Below are 23,678 nucleotides of genomic sequence, written 5' to 3'. Positions count from 1 at the left end.
TTTATTTTTGGCATATTTAAAAAACAAATATGTTTAAATAATCGTTGTAACAATGAACAGAAAATATACATCAAAATACAATGAAATGAAGAAAAGAAAGAATTGAACTAAATGACTCAAAAAAGATTTGTTCATTTTGATGAACGAGATCCAAAGAACCGAGTCACAAAAATTATTCAAATTTTCAATCACTAGTAGTGAACCATCCTATCCGCACACAACTTGCTGTGTTACATTTGGACTGAGGTTTTGGCCATTGGCTGGTCTTTCCTCATGGCAAGTGAGACACCTGCCACTGAGCTCCCAATGCCTTATGCCATCCCCTGTGCTAGTCAAAAATCTGTGAAAATAGTACAAGGACAAGCAATGCCATTTTTCACCTCCAGGGTTGAGGGTGTTGACCTCTGGTTTGTGTGCATGGAATTTGCATGTTCTCTCTGTGCCTGATGGGTACAACACAGCCCTGTGTTGTAGCCTGATTTTTTGCTTCCAAATTGTTATTTGTGTGTGTGTGTGTCTGTGTGTCTGTGTGTTCTTGGGCATACAGGTTGGTACTCTATCTAGGGTTTACACCACAAAGTTCTCAAAACAATGGATGGATGTACAGATGGATGGATGGATGGACAAATTGGCAGTTAAGCTACTCACATGTACTTTTGTGTCAAGCCATCCAATTGATGTCATTACTAATTACACAGATGACTATTTGTTTTAATATAGGTGGTGGACCCTTGGACTGCGACCAAAATTTGTTCTGGAAACCTGCTTGTATATCAAAACACTTATATATCAAAGCAAATTTCCTTCATGAGAAATAATGAAAACTTATTTATCCATTCCACAACCCAAAAAAATTATATATAAAAATGATTCATACAAAATATAGAAGTAAAAATGAAAATAATTAAAGTTTATTTACCTTTGAAAAAAGTCAAAAAAAAAAAAAAAATCCAGACAGATAAGTGTTTCCATTACTGTGTTTGTACGCGCATCTCTCTCATCTTACACAGGAGCCCTCCCTCCTTTCCTTGTTTAACTAGAAAATGCAAATGTTTTTCCTATCGTATTTTCCATTTCCATTTTGTCCTCGGTCAAGAAAGTTTTTGTTCTTGTTACATTTGTTTAAAAATTTGGTAGCTAAATATAAAGTTTAGTTTAAGCTTCTTTTTTTTAAACTAAGTCCTGCTAATGTTCATTAATTTAAATTATTAAATACTGTTTTTTTTTTCATATTTAAAGTCAATCTCTAACGGAATCACTGCTGTAAAGTAACAATAAAACAAATATACCTGCACTTGAACTTTGAAAAGATTTGCAACATAGCAGTGTTTTTCTTAAAGTGTGTGTGTGTGTGTATGTGTGTGTGTGTGAAGGCGAAAGGAGGAGGGAGGAGGCACACCCTCTCTAATGACACACTAACAGTGTCAGTTTTATTTACAGTAAATGGAATATTATTTTCTAGTTTCAGGATTCACTTTCTCTAATCAGTTTGATTTTTTTTTAGAATTCTGAAATAATGAATACAGCACTGTTTAAGTTTGTTCTTGCCCTTAATTTCATTACAGGTATTGCATTTTTCAAGATGGACATACATGCTCAATATGCTATATATATTTTTATTAATTAAAGAAGCAGATCATTTCTTCAGAAAATTTTATATTTAAGGAATAAACGTTGATGCTCAAATTTATCCATGCAACATTTCAAATGTAATACAAATTCAAACACACTTATTGTTTGTGAATGTTACTGTAGTCTTAATGTTGATTCTTTCTTAATATATTGTTTGTTCAGAAGTATTCGATGGGGTCCTGATGGGCTTTGGGATACTGGAGTTCAGTAAGTTCCAGGTCTTCTCCATCACAAGGCAGCTTCTGATAGACACGCAAGTGAATAAATTCCTCACCACCCACATGCACCTGTCAGTGGCCATAAGATACAAGTTATTGTTTGAAGAAAAAGGGGCCTGAGATTTATCCAATATAAGACTGAATTAGTGTCTTCGTGTCCTACCTTGATGAAATAGTTTGTCCCAGCTACCACCTGTGACTTGTAGGATTTAGCAGTAAAGATAGCAAATTTTCTTCCTGCTTTTTGCTCTGCGTGAACCTTCATCTGCAAATTATTAGTAATCAGCACTTTTATCAAGAAATATGTTTCATGACTCACACACACACACACACACACACACAACTGTTCTTATTCATAACTCTTATGTGTAAAAGTTAAGGTAACTTCAATAATGCACTGAACATAAACATTTTACTGCCTAAAACAATCCTACTCTGGCAAATCATTTAGCCATCAGGTTTTTCCTGAACAAGTGCAAAATACAGACTTACCGATTTGTAAAGACCTGTTGAATGTTGTGTTTACAATAATGTTATAATATTGTATATCGTATACATGGTCTGGACAATAAAACTGAAATACTGGCCAATTTGCTGTTGAAGGTTTCATGGCTAAATTTGACCAGCCAATACTTGCTAGATGGGTGCGTCACTGCCAAGGATTACTGAACCATTCTGGAGGACCATGTACTCAATAGTTCAAATATTGTATCCTGAAGGCGGTGCTGTGTATCAGGATGATAATGCACCAATACACACAGCAAGACTGGTGACAGAGTGGTTTAATGAACATGATAGTGAAGTTAAACATCTCCCATAGCCTGCACAGTCACCAGATCTAAATGTTATTGAGCCACTTTGGGGTGATCACGTAGTGACCTGTCCACTATTCTGTAAGAAGAATGGCTCAAAACGTCTCTGGCCACTGAGCAGGACTTGTATCTGTCATTACCAAGACGAATTGATGCTGTATTGGCCGCAAAAGGAAGCCCTACACCATACTAATGAATTATTGTGGTCTAAAACCAGGCGTTTCAGCTTCATTGACCAACCTCTGTATATTAAATATAACAGTAATAATGCATACAAGAAAGAGTATGCCTGAAACTAGAACTGTATTGCTAACTGAAAAATCTGTCGTTTTTTTTTTTACTCTTCTTAATTTTTCTCTTAAAGCTAACGTGACTAAAAAGCAGTTTGTTGTGTTAATGAGAAAACATAAAGTACAAACTCCTCTGTTCTTTATAACTTACCTTATGGGAAAACTCATTAATTGTTAAAGAGCGCTGACATTGGAAACTCTTTCCAAAAAATGTTAGACAAATTATTTAAAAACTTTAAAGTGCATTAAAGAAATGTGTAAAATGTGTCCCTGGAATAAAATAGCAATAACAACCATGACCAGGATTAAAAAAAAAAAAAAAGATGATGATTAATAATGATGATAATGATGATGATGGAATTTAAAAGATTAAAACACTAACTTTGAGGAGTTAAAAACTCTGTAGAAAAAAAAACTTTTTTAAAAAAGCTACTTAGCAAATTCCCCAGTGGTGACTTAACACTTAGAGTATTGAGTTAACACCCAGCAGTGTTTATATAAGTACAGTTGGACTCCAAAACATTCTGAAATGTTAAATCACTGGTGATACAAATATAGTTATCTAAACATTTTTAGCCGAAGAACAAGAAATGTAGAGAAATAATAATAATAATAATAATAATAATAATAAAAAACTCCACAAACCTCATCACAGATCTGCTGGACCTCAGCAGTGGCTTCTTTCAGCTTGGACAGTCCTCCACATAAAGACATTATTACTGTATCTGCAAGAAAATGTTTTAGTTTATTATTTTTCTTTTTCTTTCTTTTTTTTTTTTTTTTAGCAAAAAACTCCAATGATAACAGTCATAAACCAGATACATCTATTATAGCAACACTTACCAGTAAAAAGTGAAGTCTCAAATTGCAACCTTCCTGCACACACAGCAGAACATAAAACAGAGCCACAAATACAGTATGATTTGGAATAAGTCCCACCCATAAATAACCCACCCAACCACAAGGCTGCACCCCACCCCTAAAGCAAACAGCCAATCACTAATTGTATAATATTATTTTATAATATAGAATATATACATTATATATATATATATATATATATATATATATATATATATATATATATATATATATAGTTTTTTTAATTACTAAATTGTGAAGGCGTGTCACTTCTTATATTCATAACAATGTTATAAGCAGTGAATACAAGAGAGAGTAAGCCAGAACTATAACTGTAACAAACTAATGACTGAATTACTGTCACTCCTTCACTATCTGTAAGGTTTTATTATATGCTGGACCCAACAAGAAAAAAATATTCTTTTTCCAAATAATCTTAAAACTTAACAACTCAGACACTCAGTTCTCTTTAGACTTTAGACCCTCTTAGAGATAAAAGTTATTGCCATTAAACAACATTCTCTTTTATTTCAGATGCAGAAATTCTATTGTAGCAGCCGATGATTGACTTTACTGACTTATTGACCTAACCAAACAGCTTTCTAAAATTGACAGTGTTTTTAAAGCAGCAACCAATAATAGTTAATTTTTTGGGCGACATTCTTAGAGTTATTCGTAACTCATGCATATGTACATCTAATCTGAGACCTTAGTATGAAGATGAGTATCTTCCCTATCGAAAGATTGTAGACACGGGCCCATAATAAAGTGTCAGTAGCCTTTCTTTTGGGCTTCAAATGACTCTCTACTATACCTTAAGTATCCGGGTGGAAGAAGAGACCAGTTTGAATGAATATTTGCATGTTTGCAAACTGACTTTCTTAGTCATAACTTATTACATAAACATACAGTGGGCACTGTATTAGCCTAAAAACAGACACAGAGAAACAGTACATGCATGATGGTTAAATATAAAGTATTTAATTAACCCCCCACATTGACTACCTACTGTATATCTGAAGCACAGGCAGTTTAGTCAAACATGAAGTCTTTTACTTTTTCCTAGTCGAGTGTGGAGAGGGATGTTTGGCTTCAAGCTCTGGGAAACTGGTTTTGAATGGAATCTATTGATAAGACACCAGAAGGACTGGAGAACGCCTGCTGAAATCTTAAGAGTTCAAGTCTCAGTCTCCACAATTCAACAGTGTATTCACAGAGAGACAGAGTTCATTATCAGTTACTGTAGCTTAATAAAACAACATGTGTCATGAATACACATCTTTTCTCATTTTTACAAAGACACTTAGTTAAATTTTTCAAAATAGATTTTTGTATATTTATTTCATGACGATGCCTGATTATTCATTGACATTTATAGTGATATTTGTATTAAATTCTCTTATAATTTAAAGGTGCATTGTAAGATTTTATAATATGAGGAGAAGGTTCCTGTGTCCATGAAACAACCCTTTCATTGCACTTCCTGACTCCTTATTTGGTAACACTTTCTGTAGCCCTTATCCAGTTTGTGTCTGCGGAGTTGTGGGTAATCGTTTCCCCTGCTGTGTCTTGCGCATATCTCACTTATGGAGGCAGCTGTGTTTCAAAACAAAAAGGCTGCAAGCACTCAGTGCACTTTTGATACCCTAGAGAGTCAACGCCACAACTCTCTGTCCCTTTTTTCAACAGGATTTGGCCTATGGGAGAGAAACCGGGCTGAATGGATGTGTGTTCGTGTACATAGTTTCTGTTTTCGTTTTTGTCCAAGTTAACTACCGCCCTTTGACACCCAAAGTTGTTGTTTTGTTTTTTTCCGTTTTACTGGAACATATCGGATACAAGCGCATATACAGTAACAGTATAACAAGTTAAATGGAGGATGTAATTTGTGTTAGTTATAATGTAAAAGGACTGAGCAGCCCAATTAAAATAAAGAAAATATTTAGTCAGCTTAAAAAAATGCAATGTTCTGTCGCACTTCTTCAAGAGACACACCTCGGATGGGGAGCATTTAAAACTTAGAAGAAAGTGGGTGGACCAGGTTTATGTAATGGTAGTTGGAACAATTGCAGGCAAAAAAAAATACTATTTTAAACCTCTATGCACCCAATGAAGACCACCCACAGTTTTTCAAGAATGTTTTCTCTCTATTAGTTCAGAAGGGTGAGGGAACATATTTAATAGGTGAAGACTTTAATTGTTAGTAATCAGCACTTTTATCAAGAAATATGTTTCATGACTCACACACACACACACACACAACTGTTCTTATTCATAACCCTTGGGTGTAAAAGTTAAGGATTACTTCAATAATGCACTGAACATAAACATTTTACTGCCTAAAACAATCCTACTCTGGCAAATCATTTAGCCATCAGGTTTTTCCTGAACAAGTGCAAAATACAGACTTACCGATTTGTAAAGACATGTTGAATATTGTGTTTACAATAATGTTATAATATTGTATATCATATACAGGGTCTGGACAATAAAACTGAAATACTGGACAATTTGCTGTTGAAGGTTTCATGGCTAAATTTGACCAGCCTGGTGCTCAACCTTCATTGATTGCACATTCCACCAGTAAGAGCAGAGTGTGAAGGTTTAATTAGCAGAGTAATAGCACAGTTTTGCTTAAAATATTGCAATGCACACAACATTATGGGTTACATATTAGAGTAACCCATAATGAAGACTTTAATTGTGTATTAGATAGTAATGTAGATAGGTTACCAGCAGAAAAGGGTCCACAGGCAAAAAAAAAAGTAAAAGTTCTTTTAGGAATAACTAGGATTAGTGGATGTTTGAAGACACTTAAACCCTAAGGAGAGGGATTTTACTTTTATGTCACATGTCCATGGCAGTTACTCCAGAATAGACCTTTTATGTACTTCTAGAACAGATCTACATAATGTCAAGGAATGCCAAATAGATACTATAACTATATTTGATCATGTGCCAATTAGGTTAAAACTTAATTTAGGACAAGTTAAAAAGTTTAAATACTAGAGATTAAATGTGTCAGTACTAAATGATTGTAAGGCCAAAGAAGAAATAAGAGAACAACTAATTAAGTATTTTGATATTAATGATAACGGGGTGGTTACTCCTTCTACGTATCTTGTGGGAGGTTACCAAGGCAGTAATAGCATCATAGCAGCATAACATCTAGGAATGAGATAGAGAATGAAATTAAGAAACTAGAAATTAAACATAAACGAACAGGTAAAATTAAAATTTTAGAATGTTTAAAACAGGAAAGAAAGAAACTGGAAGACTTACTTACATATAAAGCAGAGGGGACACTTAAGTTTTGTAAGCAGAGAGATGAGTAACAAAGATGAGATTAGCTTTTTTAATTATGTAAGGCTTAAGAGTTGTTTCAAAAATCAAACACCCAGATACATTACTAATGTCAACTCAAAGGACATAGTGAATGCATTTAAAGGTTATTACAAATAACTATATGAGGGTCTGAACCTTGCAAATAAGGAAGAAAACAGTAAAACATCTATTTTTTTAAATAGATTTTTGTATATTTATTTCATGACAATGCCTCATTATTTATTGTCATTTATAGTGATATTTGTATTAAATTCTGTTCTAAGGTGTATTAAGATTTTATAATATGAGGAAAAGGTTCCTATGCCCATAAAACAATAATTGTTAAATACTGTTTGTTTTGTCATATTTAAAGAACTGTCCATCATGTTTTAAAATAACCTGTTTTGTTTTCGTTTATTTAAATCCTGTAATTTTTTTGGAAGAATCGCTATCAAATCTTTTTTTTTTTTATTCGTTCTGCATCTCACATCATGTTTTAAATACAGAATCGTTATCATTTAAATACAAAATAATTCTATAAAGGTAAATAAAATTTTATTAAACTCATTCAGTTCAATTTTTTTTGCATGGCGCTTTTAAGAATGGTCATTGCCGCAAAACAGCTTTACAGAATCCAAAGAAAATTTTGAAAATGTAAATGTGAGAAAATAAAAATGATAATATTGTTCCTTATCTTTTTATTGAATTAAATAATATAAGTTTTTCAACGACTGTCATCGCCATGGAAAGTAAGCGCATACACAAATGTATGGATTCTTATTTTGCCATCATTTTTGTTCGTCCATTTGGAACTGGAGGCCTCCCATGCTGAGCACTTCTCTGAGTGGCACTCGAGTCCAGAAGGTGGAGGTATTCAAGTGATTAAAAACATAATAATGGTAATTAGTTTCTGTCTCTTTTCAAACCTTAAAACTGAATTGAATTTAAATTTCCTTAAGTGATTTAAGGGGGCATGTGTTGTATGTATTCATAGTTATACACCATTTAATGTCATTTATAATTAATTTTTTTTTTGCATTTTTGTCGTTTAGGGAGGCACTTATAGTGTACATTGTGTACAAGCTACTCTTTGTGTAGTAGTATATACAGTGGAACCTTGGATTATGTGAACACTCATAAATCAAAGCAAATTTTCTGATAAGAAATAATGGAAATAATGGATACAAATTATTCATTCCACAGCCCCCAAAAATAAATACATATAAATAATTAATACAAAATATAAAGTAAAAATAAAACAAATTAACCTGCACTTCACCTTAAAAAAATGTTTTTAAAAATCCCGACAGACAGATTCCGTTAACGCGTGCAGGCGCTGTGTGCGTGTATGAGTGTGTTTGTGTATGTGTGTGAAGCTAAAGTAAAAGAAGACTTTAGCTCTGTGCTGGTTCTCACACACTCTCTCTATGTCTCTCACCTTTAGTGTATGTGTGTGTGTGTGGTGCTGAATTTTTGGATAAATGGATCTTTAACCTCTAATGAGACTTTCTTTTTTTTTTGCACGCTATACACACACGCTTTCAAACACAAAATAAAATGTTTTACGCACAAACACGGGGTCACAGTGTTATAGCAAACAGTACACACATGCACGGATGTTGATTATACCAGTAAGAGCCAGCAGGGAAGACGATTACCGACAGTTCCGCAGCGCAAGAGAGAAAAAAAACGTTGGCTCAGTTGTGAACATGTGACGCTCGGTGTCAAAACAAGAAGCACATGCGTGCTACATGATACTCGGTACTCGTAAACCGAGACTTGCTCGTTTTTCAAGTTAAAATTTATTAAAAATCTTTGCTTGTCTTGTGGAACACTCGCAAACTGCGTTACTCATAATCCGAGGTTTTACTGTACATATAATTTAATAATGAAAAAAAAGAAAAATCAATTTTCCAAGAGTGTTCTCAGGAACAATGTACTGTAATATGCCTAAATAATTCAAAGAATTTACATTTAATAAATGAGTGAACCACACATCCTTGGTATAGATGTATAGTGTCTTGCAAAAGTATTTATACCCCTTAAATATTTCCACATTTTGTCATGGTACAACCACCAACATAAATGTATTGCATTGGGATTTTATGTGATAGACCAACACAAAGTGGCAGATAATTGTGAAGTGGAGAGAGAATGATAAATGTTTTTTTCAAAATTTTGTATAAATAAAAATCTGGGAGGTGTGGCATGCATTTGTTTTTAGCCTCCTTTTCTGATAGACCTAAATAAAATCCAGTGGAACCAATTGTTTTTAGAATTAGTAAATACATTCCACCTGTGTGTAATTTAATCTATAGTAGCTGTACTTTGTAGCCCTCATAGGTTGGTTAGAGAACATTAGAGAACAAACAACATCATGAAGCCCAAGGCAGACACAAGACATGTCAAAGATAAAGTTGTGGAGAAGGCTAAGGGTTTAAAGCAGGGTTAGGGAATTAAAAAAAATTCCAAGCTCTAAACATCTTACAGAGCATTATTCAATTAATCATCTGAAAATAGAAAGAGTTTGGCACAACTGCAAACCTAACAGAACATGGTTGTTCATCTAAACTCTCAGGCTTTGTGAGGAAAGCATTAATCAGAGAAGCAGCCAAGAGATCCATGAAAAATAAAAGTTCGTAAGAAGCTTGTTGCAAACTGCTAATGAGACTTCTTTATGGCTTTTTCGACAATGGCTTTCTTTGACGTGAGAAATGTGTAAAAGTTCAAGGGTTAAAAATACTTTTAGAAGACATTGTACATGCGTTTAAGTACTAATTTTTTATTTATATTTATATGTTATTTATATTTTTTGTTCCTGAGTGTTCTCAGGAACAAGGAGTGGTGTGTATTTGTTACCTAGAGGTATGTAGATCAAAGGATCGAAAAGGTGTGTTTCCAGGAGCAAGGAACACTGTGTATTTGCGATTTCATTTCAGTTTGTGTTAAATTGCTATATTTTACATTATGAAATGGATCTTAGCCTCATATTAAATCCATGACCTCTAATGGATATGGTAGGGATTACACTTTTATTTAAAAAATAATAATAATAAAAAATTATATATATATAATTTATTTATTTTTTATTTTTTTAAATAAAAAAGTGTCCATAATCAAACTGACCAGTTTGAGGTGTCTGCCTAACTTTGATACTCTTATGATTTACACTTCCGGGTCACCGGCCATCTTGTTTGAGGCACTTTCTGTATTGGCCATTTTGTCTTAGCTCCACGATAACAGGGAGCCATGGGGCATATGTTCCCTGTGAGATGGTAAGGTAGATTGGCCCAAATTCTTTTAGGTTTGTTATGTATCAGTGTAAGAGTATCAGCGAGAATGAAAGGAAAGGTGTACAGGACAGGGTGAGACCAGCGATGCTCTACGGCTTAGAGACAGTGGCACTAAAGAAAAGACAGGAGGCAAAGATGGAGGTAGCAGAGCTGAAGTTGTTGAGGTTCTCTTTAGGAGTGACAAGAATGGATAGGATTAAGAATGATTTCTTCAGAGGGACAACCCATGGTAAATGTTTTGGAGATAAAGTCAGAGAGGCCAGATTGAGGTGGTTTGGATGTGTTCAGAGGAGAGATTTTGAGCATAGTGGTAGAAGGATGCTGAGGTTGGAACTGCCAGGCAGGAGGTCTAAAGGAAGAACAAAGAGAAGCTTTATGGATGCAGTGAGAGAGGACATAAAGTTAGTTGGGGTAAGAGAAGAGGATGCAGAGGATAGGGTTAGAAGGAGGCAGATGAATCGCTGTGGCGACCCCTGAAAGAGAACAGCCGAAAGACAAAGAAGATTTTCCTAAATTCTTTTGTACTTCCTCCCACACCCTTGATACCCTTACCTGTCATGCTTTTCAAATTCAAATTCAAATTTTATTTGTCATATACATAGTCATACACAATACGATATGCAGTGAAATGCTTAAATGACTTAACGACTTAAAGTGACCTTAAAAATGTAAAAGCAGTGTAAAAGCAACAAGAAAAAAAAAAGAGGACAAACTATAAAAAATATTTTAAAAAATATATAAGAAATATAAAAAAAATAAATAAATAAACAATGAGTGGAAAAAAAACTTATCTATACAATGAGTGGAAATGTCCAGGAAGTGTGCAAATGTGCTTGTCTGTGTAGATGTCCATGTGCATGAATGTGCAATGTACAATGTCCATGAATGTCCGGAGTATGTACAACTGTGCATGAGTCTTCAGATGAGTAATGTCCATGAGTGTCCATTACTGTGCAGTGTCCATTTGCCTGTCTCTTTATTAGTTAAGATTCCCTTTGGGTTACACAGACCTAGCAAGCCACCCTCTCTCATTTTGAATTAGCTGCTAGCAAACTGGGTGTGCCGGAAACTACTACTTCTGCCCTCTCTGGGCTTTGGAGTGCTGATGATGCATCTCTTACAAAAATTTTGGGAGTAAATAGTAAAGCCCTTAGTGAACCAAATACTTTGGTAAGGCCCTTAGTAAGTCCTTAGAGATACTGTTGTACATCCCTCCTTTTAATACATGGTCTAGCCTGCATAAAAAGGAAAAAGCTTTTTAGGCAAACATGGCATGTAATTGAGCCCGTACCAAACCCCTTCAGTGAAACCACATCCCGAAGAGGAAGTTTGGTCGCAGCCTTGACAGCTGCGTCAGCTTTCGCATTTCCCTGAAGGACAGAATCAGATTTGATAGTGTGAGCCTTACACTTACATGCAGCAATAGTCTTGGTCAACAGGATGGCATCTTGAAGAGCAGATATCAGGGCATGGTGTGTGATGTTCTTGTCAGAGGATGTCTGTGAGACATGCAATAAGCTAATAAGGCAATAAGCTCAGCGGCTTGAGCTGAGAGATGTGTAGGATGTGTATTTAAGAAAACAACAGAGCTGTTCCCTCGGGTGCTGATAAACAGGCAAGTTACAACTTTTAATGCCAAGTGTTAGTAGCCAGTAGTGTTAGATGTAGTGTTAGTGTATATTTTATGTAGGGTCCTGAGCTTTTGGAAACAGTTGTTTGTCCCAGATGTCCTCAGGGCTATTCATAAGGTGCCTGAGGTATTGGCACCGATCTAAGCTACCTGAACAGTGAGCTGTCGCATTTCCTGCCGATTATTGGTGCTCAAGTGTGGCCCAATTTGCACTCATCCCACCTCACGTGGCTTTAAAACACCATCAGGGACAACCTATGGATCTACGTCTTTAACTATCATTTGACATTGAGCCCAGTTCTGGAACCCACTTAAAGTGGCTTGCAAGGCTCTACGTCGCTCACTCTGGGAATTTTACTACTGTATTTGTCCTAAGTAGAGTCTGGTACAGTTACTGCCACCTTAGCCCTTCGGCTCTTTTTCTTGAAGTCCTTCACCATGATCCATTTCCCAGGTGTCAGTTGTGCAGGTCTGTCTGCTTGGGTTCTATCAAAGGCGTCCTTCATCTTTTTGTGAACTACAGCCAAAGCAGAGAACATAGTTAAGCATTTTATCTTGACATTGTTTAGTGAATTTCCTTAGGACCACGGCTGGCACTATACCTGTGTTGGAAGATCTGTCAACCAGCCAAACAGTATCTCAAACAGGCTTAATGTCCGCCCTTCGCCGTACTTTGTACACTTGTACATGACAGCAAGTGGGGGTCTTTTACCCATGGCAGTACTGTCTCTGCACAGCACTTGGCCAATTTGTTTTTCAGGATGCCTTTTTTTTGCTCCACTGCTCATTGGATAGTGGGCGCAGCATTGTTTTAGGTCAAAGTCCAAATTTTCACTCATTTGTTGCAGAGCATGATTAAGAAGAGGGGTTCCATTGTCACTGCCAATCGTATCAGGGATCCCTCACCTGGGTATGATTTTAATAAAAAGTGCCCTGGCTAACGCACTCGCATCTTGTGGATTGGGAAAGCCTCAATCCACTTTGGATACTTTTCCACTTTGCTAGGGATCAATTAAAAAAATCCATCTGTAAATATTGAAGGAGAATTTTCTGGAGGAGGATGAGTGCACGGAGGGGTTTTAATGCCCCTCCCTACATTGTTAGTCGCGCAGATGACACATCAATTCCAAAAAATTTGGGAGTAAATAGTGAAGCCATTTGTGAAGCAATGTCTACAGATACTGTTATACTGTACATCCCTCCTTTTGACACATAATCTAGTCCATGTGTCAATTTTGCATAGAAAGAAAATAGACTTTTTAGGCAAATTCGCTTCTGATTGGGCCTGTACCAAACCCCTTCTGGTAGGCAAACCCCCCTCTCACTATGCATTGGCCTTCAGGCTTTCCATTAAAGGAACTTTCTTTAACTCAATGTGAGTCAAAGGCTGCCTTCACTTATTCACTCCTGATGCCTAGCCACAATGGTTACTGTGCTGCTTAATTCCTTCTCCTACTTGTTTATAAGTCACTTAATGGCCTAGGACCCACATACATTACAGATATGCTCACTAAATATAAACCGGACAGACCACTCAGATCGTTAGGATCGAGTCAGTTAGAAATACCAAGGTTTCACACAAAACAAGGGGAGTCAGCTTTTAGCCATTATGCTGCCCAGCTTCCAGATGAGATCAGATGTGCTAAAACATTGGTCACATTTTAATCTAGCCTCAAAACTCATCTGTTTAGCTGTGCATTTATTGAATGAGCACTGTGCTACGTCTGAACCAACTGCATTATTTTATGTTTACCTAATATTATAAACTGTTTTATTTTGATTTTTAAGTAATTTTCAATTAGTTTTTATTAAATTTCTATTAAAATAAATTTCTATATTTAAATAAAATTTTAATTAGTTTAAAGTTTTATTGCAAACTGTTTAAATTTTTTTTAATCAAATTTAAAAGTTTTCTTTAAAAAGTTTTATTGCTATTATCTATTTTCTATTTTATTTTATAATTATTTTCTTTTATGTAAAGCACTTTAAATTACCATTGTGTATGAAATGTGCTATACACATTACTCTGTAACATATTTGCATAATGTCCGCCAACGTTCTACTTCACAATCAACTTGCCTGCCCACGTTCTACGTCGCGAACAACTTGCCCGCCATCTTACAATTAACGTTACCACACTCTTGTTAATGTGACCAAGCATTCACGCCGGGTTTGCTTAAACACTTTGTACTATAAAAAAAAACAATAAAAAACGAGAGCACACAAAATACTTTTTAACTGTTTATTCTCCACTATAACTGAACTTAACACTTGCAAATTGGCAAAGTGCGCATGCACGAGGATTTCGTGTGCTCTCGTTTTTTATTGGGTTTTTTTTTATATTACAAAGTGTTTAAGCAAACCCGGCATTGAATTCTCGGTCACATTAACAAGAGTGTGGTAACTTTAATTGTAAGATGGCGGGCAAGTTGTTCGCGACGTAGACCTGCCTTCAAAGGAACAGCCAGGAAAGAGAGGACAGACTGAATCTTCGAACTGCTTGTAAACGAGTCGTTTACAAATCATTTAGAAATGGGGTAAAATTAAATCTATTTTTGGAGAAAACTACAGTGTTTTTTGACCTTGCATACATGTAATCCTGTTTTAAGAGACTCATTAAGCAATAGTAGCAAACTAAAATATTAGGGGCACTTTAAGTAAGGGGGCATATTAGGGGCACTTTAAGTAAAAATAAAATGAACCTGCTACTGCACTTTACCTTTGAAAAGAATCCCAACAGAGCAGTGTTTCCATTGGTGTGTGTGTGTGTGTGAGAAGCTAAAGTAAGTCCAAATTCTCACTCATGATTAAGAAAGGGGGTCCCATTGTCACCGCCAGTCGTATCAGGGATCCCTCACCTGGGGATGACTTCAGTAAGAAGTGCCCTGGCTAATACACTCGTATGTTGTTTAGAGTTTGGGAAAGCCTCAATACACTTTGAGAACATGTTCACTATCACTAGACAGTACTTTTCCCCTTTCATTTTAATAAAATCCATTTGTAAATATTTAAGGAGGATTTTCTGGAGGAGGATGAGTGCTCAGTGGGAAAAAATTTGGGAGTAAATAGTAAAGCCCTTTGTGAAGCAATGTCTACAGATACTGTTGTACATCCCTACTTTGGCCAGAACCAAACCCCTCTCTCACTATGCATTGGCCTTCAGGCTTCCCATTAAAGGAACTTCCTTTAACTCTTTAACAATGGTTCCTGTGCTGCTTAATTTCTTCTCCTACTTGTTAATAAGTCACTTAATGGCCTAGAACCCATATACATCACAGATATGCTCACTAAATATAAACCTAACTGTAAAGCTCCGTAGTGGGCACTAAAATCACGGACATGAGGCCAAGTTGCAGTGAACTCAGGTGTGCTTTATTTTCTGCTGCTTAGTGTGAAGCAAGAAAACACGTATATAGTTAACCTCCAGCAAAATTACACGCAGAGTCTTAATCACCTGTACTCAGCGGTTTGTAGGGAGGTGAACAGACGGGGCAAATACCGGGATGCTTTCAGAGCTCCGCCAGAGCAGTGCGGGAGAACTCACAGGTTGAACAGTCAGGTTGACTCTGCTTCGATGATGTGCGAGGACCTATGACCTAGGCTGCTGCTTTGATGTGAGATGCACTGGCTATAAGCCCCAGCACCCGACCCCTCTTTATTTTTTGGGGTTAGCCGTCAAACCTGCTTTTTCGGAGTTCTTGTAACTCTCCCCTGAGGTGGTATAGGTGTTCGCTTTAATTGCCCAGATGGATAATCACATCATCTAGATATGCAGCCGTGTAAGGGCGGAGGTGGCTAAACACTATGTCCATTAACCTTTGGAATGTTGTTGGGACCCCGTGGAGACCGAATTGGAGGACCCGGTACTGTCCTTGTCCTGTGCTGAAGGCTGTTTTTTCTTTCGCCTCTGGTGTAAGGGCCACCTGCTAGTATCCTTTCGTTAGGTCGGGGTGGAAATAAATCAAGCTTTTCCTAATCGATCGATGAGGTCATCCACCTATGGATAAGCATCAAACTCCGAAATCTGATTTAGACGAGGCTGTGCTGGGCGCTGTTATACGCGCTGTTGCTCCGTTTGTGCTTTTTCCATGTCTTCTCGTACAATAGGCAGTACTCGGCTTAATTTTTCTTGTAGATCCCATACATATTCCACCACCGAGCGAAATGGTGATGGTTGTTCATCTTAGGCTTCTTTCGCCACGTCCAAGAGACCTCACAATCTTTTTCCAAACTATAGCTCGAATAGTGATAATCCTGTGGAGGCTTGAAGACTTTCCCGAGTCGCGAATAGAACATACGGGAGGAGCTGTTCCTTGTTTCGTCCTCCTTTATTTACCACTCGCCATAACAACCTCTTTAGCATCTGGTTGAATTTTTCTAACAGCCTGTCCCTTTGCAGATGGTATACTGAAGTGCACAACTGCTTAATCTGCAGCAACCGGCATATGTCGGCCATCAGTTTGATCATAAACAGTATTCCTTGGTCTGTCAGTATTTTCTTCGGCAGACTCATGGGGCTGAACAAAAGCACAAGTTCCTTGGCTATATTGCATGACGTTGTTTTCCGTAGTGGAACTGCTTCGGGATAGCATGTGGCATAGTTGATAGTCACAAGGATGTGTTTGTGTCCTTTTAATGATTTCGGGAGTGGTCCGACGAGATCCATCCCGATGCGCTCGAAGGAGATGCGGATGATGGGGAGTGGGATTAACAGGGTGGAGCCAGTTTTTCGCCGCGCAGTTTGCTGACATTCCGAGGAGCGCTGACAGAAATTCCTCACTTCGGTGTCTAATCCCGCCAGTGAAACCTGTCCCTGATCTTTTCTATTGTATTTTTTTCCCAGGTGTTTGCCAAGTGGGTGTGTGTGAGCTAGGTGCATGACAGTGTCTACCTTACCCTGTGGAATGACTAGTAGGTCCCGCGGTTCTCCTTGGCGCTCGGTATGGTTGTACAGGGGTCCATTTTTTATTAGGAGGTATGAATGCTGGTTCCTTTGTTTCCTTGCTTGTGCTTCGTCTTTGATTTCTCGTACCTGGGTCCAGCGATGTTTAAAGGCGTGTATCCTCGCGCTGCAACTGTACAAAAATCCCATCTCCCAGTGTATGAAATGTGCTATACAAATAAACTTGCCTTGCCTTGCCTTCTCCAGTCTCCCATGTCAGTCCACTCCTCAAGCCTGACATTGAGCTTCTTGTGTATGGGTGGGTGTGTGATACATCAGCAAACACTTAAGTTATTGCATTCCTATTGTTCTCAAATCTCTTTGACCACTTTCATTACATTTAAACTTTAATAAATGTTTCTAAATCGCCCTTTGCCTCTGTTTTTCCTGCTTTTGGGTTTAACCCACCTTCAGCCCAGAGGCCTCGGGAGGAGGCTGGGCGGGAGAGCTCAGGTTCTGTGGGCATAGGCTTGTCCTGCCAGACATGGATACAGCCAAACTTTAGAACTAGGGGGCACATCTAGCTTTACCTTCCTAAATGCAGTTCTCCTTGCATTCTCTGTCCACACCCCTGGTCCAGCCAACTCAAGTCACAAACCCTAGTACCGAACCACATCTGCTTTAAACGGGACGATATGCAGGAGAAACAGGTCTTTGTAGAGTTTTTTTGTTACGATGTTCTATAACTTAGAGATTTCTTTAAATATTCCCCATTGTGGGACAAATAAAGTACAGTTAAACCAGTTAAACAAGCATCATTTGTTACTGAATAATAATAATATTAACTCAGATGATTCGCTCCAAAATATTTATATAAAATAATTAATACAAAATATTAAGTAAAAAAAAATAATAACCTGCTACTGCACTTTACCTTTGAAAAGAATCCCAACAGAGCAGTGTTTACATTAGTGTGTGTGTGTGTGTGTGAAGCTGAAGTAAGACGAGAGGAGGGAGGGGGCTATTGTGTCAGATGACTCTCTAATGAGAATTGCTTTTCCTTTCGCGCATGCACTTTTATCATGGTCTGTTTGAGAGGGTCAAAGATGAATTACTTGCTTGACATCTCCTCAATACATTAGATTATCTCATCAGCAGCCTGCATTGATCGCCGCCTATGAGAGAAAATTTTTCCATTTCTGAGTCTCCAGTCCTAGCAAAATCTCAGCTATGTTTCTCGAACAATTGCAGATTACCGCCCCCCAGTTGTCCGCAGCGGAGAAGCAGAAATTAAAATCTGATGGTTTATGTTTGTATTGTGGTGGGTCTGGTGGTGGGTATCATTTATATCTGTCCTTTAAAAAAGAAGCCTTGGCATTAACAGAAAGATTAATGCCAAGCCCTAGTACTGTTTTTCCCATCAAGCCTGCCAAACCTCTGCTTCAGCTCCAAATCCATGTGGATGAGCAATCCCTTACTCAGATGGCTTTGGTAGACTGATTCTGATATTATAGATCAAAATCTTACTAATCAACTTGGAATGGAATTCAAGCCACTCTCCTCCACAGTAGTATTTCGTGCATTGAATGGCCACATACTTCACCGCATATCTCTTAAGATGTGGCTAGCTTAACACAACCCCACCTTGATTTGTCTAGTGGGAAAGTGCTCGCTTGGGCAGCAACTTGTCCGACCTCTTGTTTGTGCACTCTTACCTTCGCTACCAGCTAGGTGTTTAGCAAGGTCATGCCATTTGGTTTATAACAATATCTCCAACCAGAAGCAGGGCACAGGATGAATTAAACAGGTCCAGAGTGCAGAGCGGGTCTGGATCACTGGCAGCTCAGGATTTGCATTTGTAGCTTTGTGGTATTGAACAAAGTCAACAGTATCTCTAAGATGTTGAGCTTCTTCCCTTTCCACAAGCTCCATCTCCTTGTCTGATAAAAAACAAAAAATTAAGGATTAATCAGTCAGGTGAGGCTGCTGTTATACTGCCAACTAACTGTTGCATAATATTACTTCTAAACTTCAGCTGTTGTTCTGATGGCCGTGACTCTTGGATTGCTTCTTCTGTCAGCTGCATGTGTTAATTTACTGTAGTCGTCATTTTATTGCAACTGTTTAAAACCAGAAAATTTAAAGTAGGGAAAACATTTGTCAAGGTCATATGATCAGGTTTATAAGTCATGTGTTTAATAATCATGGCTTACTCATTACTTTGATACAAATGTAAATTAAAGGTTTCCCGACTAAATTTGGTAAGAATGCTTCTTTTATTTATTATTGAATCTTTGGTGCACATTTAAGTGTCTCGTTATATATTTGGAAAGGCAGGGGCATAAACGTTTAAATGTATATTTACTTTTTTTTTTTCAATTGCATATAGGTCATCTCAGTCAATGAATTTTCCCACTTTGCTCAACTGATTATTATGGATGTTACTTTCTGTTTAAGCTTCATCTGGACACTGAGCAGAGCATGCTACTCAGCAATTCCACAGTGGCCATTGAGTATTGAATTAACACCCAGCAGTGTTTATATAAGTCCAGTTAGACTCAAATAATTTCTTTAAGTGAGTAAGTGATCAAATAAAATGATGTAATCTGTTTTAGCAGAAGAAAAAGATAAGTGGAGGAATAAAGACAAACTCCAACAACCTCATCACAGATCTGCTGAACTTCGTGCGGGGCCTCTTCGGCTCAGACTCCTCCAATGATTTATTCATCAAAAGATGTTCCCACGATTTTGTTCACATGAAATTTAATTGCACACTCATTAATGCATTTTTAAAAATGTACAGCCCCATCTGTTGGATTTTGAAATAAATTAACATTTTTACGTTACCGTAAAGGAGTATAAAGTTGTGAGATCGCGTTTATTAAGTAGATTTTTACTACACACTCATATGTGCATATTAAAAAATGTACAGCGCCCTCTGTTGAATTTTGAGATGAACTAATAATTTTTTTTAAGGTTGCTTTTTTATAATATAAGGGTGTTTTTTATTTAATGTTCCTATTAAATGTGCATATGGTCTGCTTCCTGTGGCCCGATTGTGATGAAACAAAGCCTATATGTTTTCTTAAGCTCGGCCAAATATACCTGTGAAAACCCATTAAAATTTGTTCAGTATTTTTACGTGATGTATGCACAAACGACCAGACAAATAAATTATTTTTTTGGAAATATCTTTAATGACTCGCCAACTTTACAGTTTTATTATAGTTTAGTGTATACTGTAGATTTCTATAGAAATTATTTATAGTTTATTTATATTTATAGTAAAAATTACTATAGTATATTTATCCATTAAGATAAAAGCTTAAGAACATTTTGATTTTATAATCATTTTAATCAAACACTGATGACACAACCATTTATATCTATTGGGTTACCAGTATTTGAAGGGAAATTTTGTTTTGTTCTAAAATGAGTGACACACTCAAACACAAACAAAGGTCTTATTCTGCACCCCTTACTAATGTGTCTGTGTCACTGAAACAAGCAGACGGAGCGGATAACGCTGTCCTCTAAGTGTGAAAAAATTCGCTCAATTCTAAAAGATGCGGTTGACTGGCGTCACATGGTTCGGAGGAAACACGGGATAGTCTCCGACCCTCCCGACTGAGTGCTAGTGGTAGCCTTAATGTGGGAGCCCTCTAGTGACGGGGAGGAATTAAACATGACTAAATTAGGTAGAAAATTTCCTAAAATATTCACAAGTATAACATGACGGCACAAAGCAAGCTCCATGAAGGTAAGGATCAGCGAGTTTGGTGTGGAAGAAATTGACTGGCCTGCACAAAGTTCATATGCATGTGAAGGCAGGTGAGCGAATACTTTTGGCGATATGTATACATACATGACGTGCACCAGCCTTCGGGATCCTGCCGCCAAAGAGGGAAAAAGCCCGCTGTGCATCCACATTAAGGCCCCTGTTCCCAGCCCGGAAAGCCCCACAGCCGTCGGACATCAAAAGAGACTTCCGCCTGAGGCCAATGAACAGCTGGGAGGGGCCGGTTGAATGAAAAGTGCCCATGGAGATGCAGGAGCTGTGCCAACGCTTATCCAGTCTCACCATTGCTCGCCAGGCTGCGCCCACATGCCAGCTGGGCACTGCCACCAGATCTGTATGTGCACACACCTCTTTCACATGTTGTACATTCCTTTCCTTTCTTTCCATCCTCCCTCAAACCATTTTCCTTTCCTATTTTTCTAAATAAATTGATTTTTCAAGACCCTGTGTTTGTGTCAACCACGCGTAAAACCCATTACAATAATGAATTTTTTTTTTTTTTTTACTTAAGCTGAACAAGTAACATACAGTAAACAGGAATATTATTATGGTAACACGTTCTCTTAACAGGTTCAGTGTATTAAACTAAATTTCCACAAAATTCTATTTAATACACACATTCACACCAGAGAACATGAACCAATCTCTATTTTTGCTCTACACCACTGTGGTTATGTAACATGACGCCATGCAGAAATATAGTTAAGCAAAAGAACAGATGCGATTCAAATTCAGAAACTGTAGAACATGACATAAATATCTTACATCATCAAAAAAAAAAAAAAACCTTTACTGACCTTTTCAATACTGACTTTACCCATATAACAAAAGAAAAAACATCACTAAGAGTAAATGATAATTATCACTAACATTTTATTGACTCAAGCAGCTCATTGTTCAGGCATCAATACAGAATAAACCCAACTTTACCCATGTGACATTCCAAATACAAATTCAAACACACTTCCTGTTTGTGAGTGTTAGTGCTGCTTCAATTCTGCTTCTTTATCAATGGAATACATGTTCAGAAGTGTTCGATGGGGTCCTCATGGGCTTTGGAAGACTGTACTCCATGAAGTTCCAGGTTTTCTCCATCGCAAGGCAGCTTCTTATAGACACGCAGGTGAACACATTCCTCACCACCCACATGCACCTGTCAGTGTCCATCAGTTATTATTTAAAGAAAAATGTCTTGAGATTTATTCAGTATAAGACTGAATGAGTGTCTTCGTGTCCTACCTTGATGAAATAGTTTGTCCCAGCTACCACCTGTGACTTGTACGATTTAGCAGTGAAGATGTCAAATGTTCTTCCTGCTTTTTGCTCTGCGTGAACCTTCATCTGTAAATTAAGAATAATTAGCCCTTTTTTTTTTTTTATCCCGAAATATTTTTTCATGACTCCCACACATAACTGTTCTTACTTATAACTGTTACATGCGAAAGTCATGGTAACTTCAATAACACAAATACAGAGTGAGAAGAGAAGAGTTGGGTATGGTCACAGTCCCATAATACATAAGGTGATTTAAGGTGTATATTTAGTGCAGAGTGCAATCGGAGACTCCGAGAGGACTAACTATGGCATCGTAACTAAAAGTGAAAGCTAGAAGGAAACACAGATATAAGGGCTTCCTGGAAATTAAAGCAATAATTAAAATTAATTAAAGCAGTCACTCCATCAGTTTTTTTTTTTTTAATGTGTGGTCAATGAGAGTGGGGAAGACAGCATCTAAAAATACCAGTTCACCATAATACGCATAAGTCCCCCAGATCTGCTTCTTCATCTAAGGCAGATCTTGCCCCTCCTGCTCTCTGTGCTGTCTACTTTTCAGGGAACTACTTGCTGATCGGAGAGCAGCACTTCTAGCTAACTAGCTGGGATGCCAGTTGAGTGGCAGTGATAAGAATAGGACAACCCTGACCAATATAAAAAAAGAATATAAATAATAATAATGATGATAAAGAAATTTGAAAAAGGATTAAAACACCAAATTCTACAGTTAAAGACGCTGCAGAAAAAATAGCAAAACTTTTATCGTGATGGATTGTTTTTCCTGTTCGAACTTCATCAGGACCCTGACCAGAGCGCGCTACTCAGCAAATTCCCCAGTGGTGACTTAACACTTTGAGTATTGAATTAACACCCAGCAGTGTTTCTATAAGTCAGGTTGGACTTAAATAAACTCTTTTTTTTTAATAAACACTGGCGATTTGACTGTATAGTAAAGGATGTGCTGATCAAAGTAAATGATATACAGTAAACTGTTTTAGCAGAAAAACAAGAAATGTGGAGGAATAAAAACAAACTCTACCAACCTCATCGCAGATCTGCTGAACCTCAGCGGTGGCTTCTTTCAGCTCAGACAGCCCTCCTCCTTTAGGCATCATTATTGAAGCTACAATTGAACATTTAATTTAAATGATTTATTATATGTATGTATTTATTTATTTATTAACAAAAACTTCATAGTTAACAGATGCAAACCGGACACTTCTATTATAGTAACACATACCAGCAAAGAGCGGAGTCTCAAACTACAAACTTCCTGCACAAAGAAGAAGATCAAATGGAGCCACAAATACAGTACATATGATCAAGTCACAGCCATAAATAGTACAGTCAATCACCAGGCTGTGTCCCACCTCTGATGTGAACAGCCAATCATTCAGCAAATAATGTTTTTCGGCCTTGAATTTCGGGTTTTCTTAAGTAACTACATGTTACATAAAATTAAATACTAAATATTATTTTTAAATGTATTTTTAATGAATGCACCCTGGGTAAAAGGGAATATTATTATGGTAACACAGTCACTCAACAGGTTTAGTGTACAGTGCAACCTCAGATTGCGAGTGTTCCGCAAGATTTTCAAGATTTTTAATCAATTTTGATTTAAAAAAAGAACAAGTCTTGGTTTACAAGTACCGAATATCA

The 23,678-nt window shown here is 37.1% G+C and overlaps 2 protein-coding genes across 3 annotated transcripts in view; both read right to left on the bottom strand.

Moving 5' to 3' along the window:
• Window positions 1-1,600: 1,600 nt before the first annotated feature.
• The window catches only part of LOC128513892 (cystatin-B-like), a 29,711-nt gene continuing 7,633 nt past the window's right edge, over window positions 1,601-23,678 (bottom strand). Inside the window, exons 1-4 of one of the 2 annotated variants that reach the window (XM_053487445.1) lie at window positions 3,796-3,879; window positions 3,598-3,677; window positions 2,014-2,115; window positions 1,601-1,919 (exon numbers count right to left, since the gene is read on the bottom strand). In XM_053487445.1, the coding sequence (XP_053343420.1) occupies window positions 1,791-1,919; window positions 2,014-2,115; window positions 3,598-3,666 (300 nt within the window). In that variant the 5' untranslated portion in view covers window positions 3,667-3,677; window positions 3,796-3,879 and the 3' untranslated portion in view covers window positions 1,601-1,790. Of the gene's footprint in view, window positions 1,920-2,013; window positions 2,116-3,597; window positions 3,678-3,795; window positions 3,880-23,678 lie in introns of those variants that run through there. The other variant, XM_053487446.1, reaches the window with a different exon arrangement.
• Window positions 21,598-23,380, bottom strand: LOC128513891 (cystatin-B-like). The gene is made up of 4 exons (XM_053487444.1): window positions 23,257-23,380; window positions 23,060-23,139; window positions 21,981-22,082; window positions 21,598-21,894 (listed from the first exon to the last, which is right to left on the bottom strand). Exons 2-4 carry the CDS (start codon window positions 23,129-23,131, stop codon window positions 21,766-21,768), a joined length of 303 nt encoding a protein of 100 aa, XP_053343419.1. The 5' UTR covers window positions 23,132-23,139; window positions 23,257-23,380; the 3' UTR covers window positions 21,598-21,765.

Source organism: Clarias gariepinus, chromosome 26, assembly GCF_024256425.1.
Source record: "Clarias gariepinus isolate MV-2021 ecotype Netherlands chromosome 26, CGAR_prim_01v2, whole genome shotgun sequence".
In the NCBI taxonomy this organism is placed as follows: Eukaryota; Metazoa; Chordata; class Actinopteri; order Siluriformes; family Clariidae; genus Clarias; species Clarias gariepinus.
The sequence above is the reverse complement of the archived record's forward strand: the minus strand, read 5'-3'. Positions and strand labels throughout refer to the sequence as shown.